This window comes from Gossypium arboreum, chromosome 10 (genome assembly GCF_025698485.1).
Source record: "Gossypium arboreum isolate Shixiya-1 chromosome 10, ASM2569848v2, whole genome shotgun sequence".
Classification (NCBI taxonomy): Eukaryota; Viridiplantae; Streptophyta; class Magnoliopsida; order Malvales; family Malvaceae; genus Gossypium; species Gossypium arboreum.
This window is the reverse complement of record NC_069079.1, coordinates 121,757,693-121,768,465: the sequence shown is the minus strand read 5'-3', so window position 1 is coordinate 121,768,465 and position 10,773 is coordinate 121,757,693. Positions and strand designations below refer to the sequence as shown.

At 32.7% G+C, this 10,773-nt stretch overlaps 2 protein-coding genes across 2 annotated transcripts; both read left to right on the top strand.

Moving 5' to 3' along the window:
* Nucleotides 1-4,479: 4,479 nt before the first annotated feature.
* On the top strand, nt 4,480-8,920 carry LOC108487016 (ras-related protein RABF1). The gene is made up of 8 exons (XM_017791216.2): nt 4,480-4,763; nt 5,090-5,169; nt 5,586-5,669; nt 5,845-5,939; nt 6,138-6,243; nt 7,553-7,642; nt 7,738-7,824; nt 8,540-8,920. The coding sequence occupies exons 1-8, from the start codon at nt 4,739-4,741 to the stop codon at nt 8,576-8,578; spliced, it is 606 nt and encodes a 201-aa protein (XP_017646705.1). The 5' UTR covers nt 4,480-4,738; the 3' UTR covers nt 8,579-8,920.
* Nucleotides 8,921-9,699: 779 nt separating this feature from the next.
* LOC108487755 (SKP1-like protein 11) lies at nt 9,700-10,267 on the top strand. Its single transcript, XM_017792116.1, has 2 exons — nt 9,700-9,859; nt 9,969-10,267. Exons 1-2 carry the CDS (start codon nt 9,700-9,702, stop codon nt 10,265-10,267), a joined length of 459 nt encoding a protein of 152 aa, XP_017647605.1.
* Nucleotides 10,268-10,773: the final 506 nt, after the last annotated feature.

Sequence of the window (10,773 nt, the reverse complement as noted above, 5' to 3'; positions counted from 1 at the left end):
AGTGAACTCGGACTCAACTCAACGAGCTCGGGCGTTCGCATCCATAAGTGAACTCGGACTCAACTCAACGAGCTCGGATGCCTAGTTACATCTCTCGAACTAGGACTCAACTCAACGAGTTCAGACATTCGCATCCATAAGTGAACTCGGACTCAACTCAACGAGTTCGGATGCCCAAATATCCTAGTGACATGTCACTTGTATCCTAATCTATTCCTAAGGTTCAAACGGGTGTTTTCCTCGATCACACATCTTTGCCATCTTCCACGGAATATCGAAATTGATACGTCGGTGATAGTTCATACTCACCAAGTAATTCACATAATTACATATTATTCAACAATAACCACAAAGCATAATATTTCATGATAATAATCAGCATCATATCATATAAACAACATTAAATTGCTTAAAATGACAATTATGTTACTACATTTACACATGAACTTACATCGTATGCGAAAATGGCTACTTTTACCATTTCGTCCACAACTTGGTATTTTCCCCATTTTAGCCCGAATTTTAGTTTTCCTTGCTCTATCATTTAAAATATAGTCTAATTAGGACTCACATTATTCAAATTGACCCAAAATCATATTTTGAAAAAATTACAATTTTGCCCTTAAACTTTTGCATATTTACACTTTTGCCCCAAAGCTCGTAAATTAAACTTCAGCCTACTTTCTTATGTTTTATGACATGCTGATCATTTTTCCCTTCTATGGAAACATCAAATTCTCACTCTAACATGTACTTATGACTATTAGGTATTTTTACCGATTAAGCCCTTTTGCTCGTTTTCACTTAAAACCGAGTAGCACAAGTTGTCTAACATAATTTAAAACCTCATATTCTATCATAAAACACCAAAATACACAAATTTCACCTATGGGTATTTTTCCAAATATGAACCCTAGGTTGAATTATTGCTAGCATAAGCTTAATCGAGCTACCGGGACTCCAAAAACGTAAAGAACTTGAAAAACGAGGCTAGAATGGACTTACGATCGAGCTTGGAAGCTTGAAAAACCCTAGCCATGGTTTCTCCTTGCTATATTCGGCCATGGGGTTGAAAATGAGCAAAATTGGCTTTTAATTTTGTATTTTAATTCATTTTACCCCTAAATGACCAAAATGCCCTTACTACTAAACTTTCCAAAAATTCCATCCATGTCCAATTTTTGTCCATATACTTAGAAATTGGTAAAATTTCTATTTAAGACCTCCTAATTAATATTTCAAAACAATTTCATACTAGAAACTTCTAGAATGCAAGTTTTACAAATTATTCGATTTAGTCCCTAATTTCAATTTAAGCACCTTATGCATAAAATTTCTTCACGAAATTTTCACACAATCATGAAATCATATCATAGACCTCAAAATAATCATAAAATAATTATTTCTATCTCGGATTTTGTGGTCACGAAACCACTATTCCAACTAGGCCCAAAATCAGGATATTACATACTAAGCATATAATGCTTACTAGGTTTATTTTTCCTTATTTTATAGTGCTCGAAGCTCGTGAAGGTTGGATTGGGTCGGAGCTATCATCATACTATTAACTCCTTAATTTTGGTATAAACGATAAACTCATTTTGATATAATAACATGTATAGGCTAATGAGGCCAAATGATGAAGTAACATGTTTGTTTACAATCTAGCCATTGGAATGGCTAGTAATATGTATTTTGAGGTAATATGGTATGTTCATGTTCAACAAGATACAAATCACCTTCCATAAAACATGATTTACAAACCAATGTAAAGGTAAGCTTCAAGGTATGGTTAAGAGTTGGAAATGTTAGATTGAATGATGGAAATTGGTTAAATTGGCTGGTATATGTATGTAAATTTTTATGTAGGAAAATGATTAAGCTTGGGTGAGAAATAGGGCTAGGAAATAGCCTTATTTCGTCCACACGGGAGTGTGTCTATGCCATGTGTGACACACAGATAGCCCACGGGCGTGTGAAATGACCGTGTGTCCCCTACATCCTTAAATATGAAGTCAAGATAGTACACGGGCAGAAGACACGGCCGTGTGTTTGGTCATGTGAAGGACATGGGTTTTAAACATGATCATGTGTTAAAACCATGTGAAAATGGCTTAAAAATAGTGAAAAATCAGTATACCACAGGGCCTAGCCACACGGGAGTGTACCCAAGCTGTTTGCCCCTTTTGTACTTAAGAAATTGCAAGTCATAATTCCACACGGGCTGGTCACATAGCCATGTGATTCCCATAGGCTAGCCACACGGCCATGTCCCAAGCCACACGGGCGTGTGCCCTTATCTTCAAGGATAAATTTCCAAAGTTGCCAGTGTAATCCCAAACCACTTCCAAAGCATGTATTGGGCCCCATAGGCCCATATTAAGGACTTTTGATGAAATTTCAAAATTTTGATTTGGAATGCAAATTTCTGACTCGGTTTTGTACAAATGCTAATGTGTAAGCTCAGTAATGCCTGGTAACCCTATTCCGGTGACTGATACGGGTTAGGGGTGTTACAGGTATCACATTGGACATTTTATGACAGTACAAGTACCATAATATACTACATATTAATAGTTTAGGTATCACATTAGCCATTTTTTGAAAGTACAAATACCAAATTTGACATTATACCTTTTCAAATAAAGAGAAGAAAAATGGTTAAATCTTACTATTAGTCCATGTACTTTAATTTGATCAATTTTAGTCATTGTACTTCTTCAAAATTTAAAATTTTAGTACTAACCCAAATAGTAACATTTAAATTGGCTTGATTAAATTCAATTACTGGTTTCGTACTATGGATGCAATTGTAGATTTGATCCATATTCTTCATTTGACTCATTCTAAGTCCTAATACTTTTTAAATTTTGAAATTTCAGTTTTAACACAAAATGATAGTCATTAATCCATTAATTGGATTAATGAGTAATATGCAAAAATAACAAAATAACATGACATTACAGATATGATAAAATGTTTAGTACATCGGATTTTAGAAATAACAAAGCTTTAACTTAGTTAATAGTGAGGAATGGAATTTTAAACTTTGAAAAGTATAGGAACTAAAAATAACTAATTAAAATATAGGGATTAAATCTATAAATTTTACAAAGTATAGGACACAAGCAGATTTAACCAAAGAAAAATCCATAAGTTCTAATTTGCTTTTTCAATTATGTGGACATTGAATTTCGCCGCCATGTGGAAATTATGGGGAAATTAATCATATCTATGTGTATTAGCCAACTGAGATTAAAATAATAGCTAAATGAGAAAATAAATCATATCAATAATATTCGAAAGATTTACTATTATAAAAATTTGAAATAACGTATACGCACAAATAGAGTTACGATGGTTGATTTGGGTCAAGTTTAGATTGAGTCTGAATATAATATTAATATATTTTATATTTATTTAAATTTAACTCAACTCGAAATAAAGGTTTAAAAGTTTGCTTAGACTTATCCATTTTTGTAAAAGATTAATCCAAACTCATTTTAGTTAATCCAAGCTCATTTTAGATCCATACATATTATATTTTAAATATTTTTTAAAATATTATATTATATTATTTAATATTAATAATTTTATTTTTTATTTATTAAAAATTTTATATAGTCATCTTAACATTATTTTAATGTTTATATTAGAGTAATATTATATATTTAGTATAAGTTTATTTTTTAATATATTTAGTATAAATTTAAAAGCGAGTCGGGTCGGGCTTTCAATGTTCAAGCCCGAGTCTGACCCATATTTTAAATAAACCAATTTTTTTTGCCTAAGCCTATTTTTGAGCCTCATAATTTTGTCCAAACCTCTTAAATTTCGGACGGACCTTTAAAATTGAATGAGTAGCCCATGAACAAGTCTACGCACAAATTAAGATAGAAGACCCATACATCATGCATGATAAAACACAAATAAAAATATTCAAAGACTTAATATCTTTTATAATAACATCTAATAGCTTTCGAAATACAATCCAACAAATAAAAAAAATCAATTACATCTAAACATGATTATAATTTAAAAAGACTCGAATTAAAAAAATCAACTTTTTGAATTTGAAATGATTCTCATTTAGGAATACCTCAGTTGGAACATAGTTACCTGTAACTTTTCCTCTTACATAAAAGTGGAAGGATACTGATTGAGTCTTAACTAGATTAGCATAGATATTGCTATTAATTTATAAGAATGTAGTTCCAGTATGCTGAAATATATTATTCTTTTATTTATGAGTTGAGAAAGGACTACCAAATATAATCTAAAAATGTGCAATCAATTATCAATAAGTCTTGAACTTAAAAGAGAATACATATTCGAATTTTAAAAATAATATTATTTTTTAATATTTAATCACAAATTTTAAATATAAATAAAAAATCCGCAAAAATTTTAAAAAATTTAATGAATTTACCAATAAAAATGCAAAATGAAACCAAAAGAAAAAAAAAAGTTTCCGTGGAAATGAAAATTGGAGGACGTAATTGATGAGCTAAATCAATATTTGACCCCAAAGCTAAAGCCTAAAAGGACTACGGTGAGTGAAAATCCTACCAGCCTGCCATTAACGCCTTTTTGCAATTAGGAATTGCCCATTGCCCATTTTTGCACTAAAATCAATCAAAAATAGGAATCAAAATTCAAAATCTTGTTCTTTTATCCACTGCTTTAAAGCTTTAAATCAAATTATTACGTAGAAACTTATAGCAATTTATCCTTCTTCATGGGTTGCTCTTCTTCTCTCCCAGGTAAAATCCCTACCCAATTACCTTGATTTTCTTTTCGATTCTTTTTTTCTTTTGGGTTTTTTTTTTATAGTTTTTAGGGTTTTTCTTATTCATCTGCAAATAGGATTGGTTGATCTTTGTAATTAGGTTGATTTCTTTGGTTTTGAGGTGAAAACGTTGTTGAATTTGATTTGGGAATTTTGGGTTTGGTAGTTGGTGATTTAATTGGGTATTTTGTAGTTAGCTTTGGGTGTTGCTGAATTGCTTGGAATTTGATTACCCTTTTATGAGTAGTTGTTCAAATTTTGGTTCTTTTTGTTTTTGGTCGGTTCTTTTATTGGTTGTAGATCGGAGTTCCGGGCGGTCCACTGGACTTAACAACGCGGACAATCCTGAAGGTCCCGATGCCAAAAATCTACGCGTAAAGGTAAATATTTCTTTTAGGTCCATGTCAGTGGTTGAGTATTCGAACATTGAGCAGTGAAGTGTTTGATATTTTCCCATTTCTTGCTATTATAAGTACAATCAATGAAAAATGCGCCTCAGCCAAAAGGGCCCGAGGTATTTTTGCCGCATGGTGCTGAGGTGCAGCACCTTGACGAACCTGGTAATTTGTTTAGCATGTTTGGTGACTTCTATTTAGCATTTGATCTTGAAAATATTATGTAAAAGATTGACTATATTACCTAGTTGCAAATGCTGAAAACTAACTTTGATAATTCTGTAATTTTTAACAAAGTATCTCTTTAGTATACTGTTGACTACTAATTACTATGACCATGATCTCCTTCAATTACTTTCTAATTATGCAACTAACTTTTGATGTCTTTTTGCTGCACACAGCTGGTCTTGTTAGGTGATTCTGGAGTTGGAAAAAGTTGTATTGTTCTTCGCTTTGTTCGTGGCCAGTTTGACCCTACATCTAAGGTAAGGAGTTTTCTTTTAAGCCATCAACTTATAATATTGTCTTCTGGCTTTTCTTTTTTAGCTTCATGTTCTCCAACCATATTCTAACGGATTGGTGTTAGCATATTATCTCTGAGGATGAAAAAGTTATATTCTGATGAGATTTCTTTGATTTGTCAATCTTTTAAAATTTCAGGTAACTGTAGGAGCTTCATTCTTGTCACAGACAATAGCTTTGCAAGATTCAACTACTGTTAAGTTTGAAATATGGGACACTGCTGGACAAGAGAGGTATGATTCTCGAATACCATGTCGATTTTCATGTTCATTCATCAATTTCATACCAAAAGTACATTATATTATGATCCTCTGACCTCATCTATTTTTCACCATAATTGAGATTATAATTTAGTTTATTTTGTGCATTTTATTTTTCTATAATCACTCCTTTGTCGGTAAAGAGTTAATTGTTTACTTTGTTTCTGTCAGGTATGCTGCATTGGCACCTCTCTACTACAGAGGAGCTGGAGTTGCAGTTATTGTGTATGATATAACTAGTCCAGAGTCCTTCACCAAAGCACAGTATTGGGTTAAGGTAGTTTCTGAGCTTGCAATTGTGATTTTTCTTTTTCTTTTCTGGATTACTATGCTTTCTTCATTTTAGAATGTGAAAATTTTCAGACAACACTTTTCAAAATAACAGTATAGCCTAGTGGTTGCATGTTGCATCACAATGAGCTTTTACATGGTTTTGGAGCAGTATTCTTGTTGTGATAGCATATTGCATGGAAGATCTAAGTTTGAGTTCTGAAGGGCTCTAGAGAAGCATTTGGAGAAACTATCTGAATATTATTATTGTCTTTGGTGTGACATTCTTTAATATTTACTAATGTATGTATGGTATTTAATAGTGCAAACTGCTAAAATTCCAGATTTTTGCTCCTCTTGCCCTTATTTTAAAGTCGTTTCTTGTTTTTCGAAATTTTGGTTATCTTCCTCATATTTCTTTGCAAAGGCTTAAACTAGTAGTCTCAGTAAGATGGTGTTGCAGTTCAAGTTTGATTTTTTTTTCCTATCATGTATGCCAAAAGGAACTTAATTCTTTTTTATTATTAAATTTCCTATAGTTTGGCCAAAGAAAAGTTTCCTAAAGGTCTTTTGTCTTTTTTTTTTTTTTTTTTTCTCCTGAAGTACTGTCCATGGTATAGACTGATTTTTCTTTTATAAAGAAAATACTGTACATTTCAAATGATGTAATTATTGTCGTCCCAAAATCATGTTTTCAATTGTGCCATTCGATTGAAAATTTAGATCTCTCACGTGCAATGCTGAGAACAATGCATCTGCTCAAGATTGTAACACAACTGTCTAATCGGGTTATCTAACTACCTGCTACTCCTCTTTTGAGAGTTTGAACATTGATTCGGTTTCTGAATGAATCTAACCCAAATTATCTAGTCAGTGCAGATTAATTTATTTTGTTTTGGCTCATTGGACCTGTTCCGCATTGCATATGTTATTGATACAGCTTTAGGATACCCCCTTTTTATGAATTTTCCTTTTATACTAGTGATAATTAACTTTTCTCTAAGTTCACTGGCAAGTGTTGCTTTACAATGGATTTTCCATAGCCATCTTTGTTTTCTAATGAAGACCCATCAATGTCTTCATCCCCTCGCCTCACTGTTCCCGCCCTTCCCCCTTTTCGTTTCTTTCCGAAAGCCTTAAAGTTGTTAAAACTATTATATGATTTTAAATTTTTAACTTTGGTTTATATTCTGCTTGTTCTAGAATTCAAAAGGTAACAAACTATTATCAAAACTCGTGTCACTTCAACTTTGTCAAAGCTTGGAACTTTTTATGCCCTCAAGTTGCCAAAATTAATGTTTTCTATCATCTGACAGGAGCTACAAAAGCATGGGAGCCCAGGTATAGTGATGGCCTTGGTTGGTAATAAAGCCGACCTTCAGGAAAAGCGCGAAGTACCAGTCCAAGTTAGTGCCAAATTTAAATGAACGGAAATACCTTTATGCATATTGAATTATTCAATTGGTGTTATCTTCTAACTCGTGTTGTTTTATTCTTGAAGGATGGCATTGACTATGCAGAGAAGAATGGGATGTTCTTTATTGAGACATCTGCCAAGACTGCGGACAATATAAATCAGTTGTTTGAGGTATTTCTTCGATAAATCCAAAAGTGCAATAGTACTTGAATAATAATTATTGATACTCTTTAAACACTTTGCATAGAAAGATCTCATCCTGTGACTATTGATAAGGTCAAGATTTTATGAGAATTACTAAAGGATAGCAACTTAAGTATAGTCAAATATGCCATCTCCTGGAAGATTCTAGTCTATGTCAATATAACTTGTAGGTTTGCCCGTAGTTATTAAGCACCATTGTTCTTTCACATTTAGAGTAAATGTTGAAAGTATCAAAATATTCTTCAAAGTCCAAGATCAGTTCTTAAGCTTAAGCTTTAAAATGATATAGCTCAAACTTGTCAGCAGCATTCTAATATGGATAATTATCTGGTATACTGGCATCGGAATTTAAGAACTCTACAAGCAGGAGTTTCTTTTGATGTGCAGGGAAACTTACAGATACTTGTCCTTACTAATTTGTTTGTTGTTATTGATAACCTCTGCTCATGTCATGGATGGCTTTAGTCATCAAGGCACTGGTTTCTTGTCATCTAAATGCATTGTCAACCCTACTTAAGAGTTGTTTTCACTTGTGTTGTTGTCCGGATCTTCAATTTTGTTTTCTGGAAATACCTGTGTCCAACATGCAATGCATGCCTGTGTCAAACACCTGGGTCTAAATAACATTTGAGGTTTCTCTATGAATTGGGATTGAAAGGTTTATTTATTATCTACATGGCAGGAAATTGCCAAGCGGCTGCCACGTCCATCACCTTCATGATCAGAGGATGGTGATACTGGATCAACTACTAGGTATTTTTAATGTTATGTAGTTGGGATTTCAAGTTTGTGAATATCATATTAATACGTAACTGTGATTGCGACTGTTCTACGCTTTCTTAGTCTGTGATGCAATTCTAAATATGATTTTAAAACATTCAGTTGTGAGTTGTCATTAGCATCACTTAAATCTGCCCACACTTGAATGATTGGTTGTAACTGTGAAAGATTATACTCGACAAGTATGCCATGTTTCACTACCATTTATGTATTCATATGGTATTCATATCATATTCATGTTAAATTAAAGCCAAGATGGTACATTGAACGTACGGGTATCAAATTGGTTTCTCAATTCAGTGCTTTGAACGAAAGTGCTAGTGCTTTTTTGGTATTAATTTTGGCCAAGGAAGTCATAAGCATGAAATAATGGGATAGTTTCGTTGGTTTAATAAATGTTTAAATGATATTTTATAAGATGAACTCTCTTTTATGTGCTTCAGTAAAGTTGTTTTCTCGAACAACTGGAAGTAGGTTCATAAACATAAATTTTAGAATAATTGTAAGTGAAATAAAAAGAATTCACAGATGATGGTAGGATTCTTTCTTTTTTTTCTTTTTAAATATGATGGAAGAAATAATAATCTTAAGTCTCTATATATCATTTTTGAAGAAATAATCTTAGGGCTTTTACCTTCTTCTTTTTTTTCCTTTTTATTTTGCCTTCGGCAAAATACAACAAGAAGTCGGCTAGTGAGAAAGGGCTTTTATCTTTTCTTTCAAAGCAAAGAAAACCTCTTTTTCCCAAAGAAATATGTATTTATATTATTAGTCTTGAATTTTTTAAAACATATAGGAATATATGGATAAAACTGTTCAATAAAACCCCTGAATTATAATATTGAAATTAGTAAAATAAAACATGGTAAAAAATAATCTCAGTATCTAATTCTTTTAGCAAAATAAAACCTATTTCAATAAGGATTAAATAGGGCAAAATCCTTAAAAAAAAAAGGTTATATTATATAACCCCCCCTCTTCCTTATTCTTCTTCAGAAACAATGTATGTCTACTTTTTAAGCTTTTTCTTAAGCTATCCAAAAAGAGGAAAAAAGAACAACCATGTTGTTGTCCAAGAATTCTGCATTGGAGAGCAAAGACAATGAAATCTTTGAGGTCGAAGAATCCATTGCCATTCAATCTGAGCTCATCAAAACCATGACGACCATGGTGAACAGCAAGGCCTACGTTAACGAACGTAATCAAATGGTGCCAGAAGCACGTTGATTATCACGTTGAACACCACCTCTGCAACAACAACGATGATGATGATGAGGGACCGGAATTCGTTGATGTCTATACGGCTGGTCTTAAAGAGATTGTAACGTAAGGGTGCCGGAAACAAGCCAATTATCACGTCGAGCAAAACAACAAAATTGTTGATGAAGAACTAAGCGATTGGGAATCAAAATTCTTTGAGGTTGATATGGATGATCTTCACGAGCTTTTCATGGCAGCCAATTACCTGGAAATTGAAAGCTTGTTGAATGGAGTGACGAAACGAGTTGGGGACTTTATCAAAGCTTGCAAGAATGTTGAGGTAATTCGTCAAACTTTTGGGATTAACAACGATTTTGCTGCTCAACAAGAGGAGGAAATTCGTAAGCTTAATTCTTGGAACCATATTTGACTTGTTTTTATCAGTTTTTGTTTCAAGAATTGTATTAATTAATCAAAATTGTGATTTTGGTGTTTTGGGTGTTTTTTTTTTTTTTTAAATTAATAGAACTTTTTTATGTGTTTTGATGCTATAAAACTACTCTTTAATTTATGATCTATAATTAATTTCTTTGAGTGTTTTGTTGTGTATCATCTTAGTGAGAAAAATCGGGAATTTATGTGATATAGTTACTATTTATGGAATTGACCTTCTAGGTAGGCTCCATGCATATCGACACGTATGTTATCCTAGACTTAACACATGTTCGTTGGTTCATGTGCTTGTTGGTTTATTTGTTTGGTTTCGTACCCTGTGCTCGCGAACATCTAGGGACGTACGAACTAGACTCTCGAGATTCAAGTGAATCCCTTAATGTTTTCACCTGATGAAGTCTAAATTGGGGTCGCAAGTCAATAGCTAGACTTAAATTCGGGTTTCGGGTTAGCAATCGAATACATCATAACAAATTTAAAACT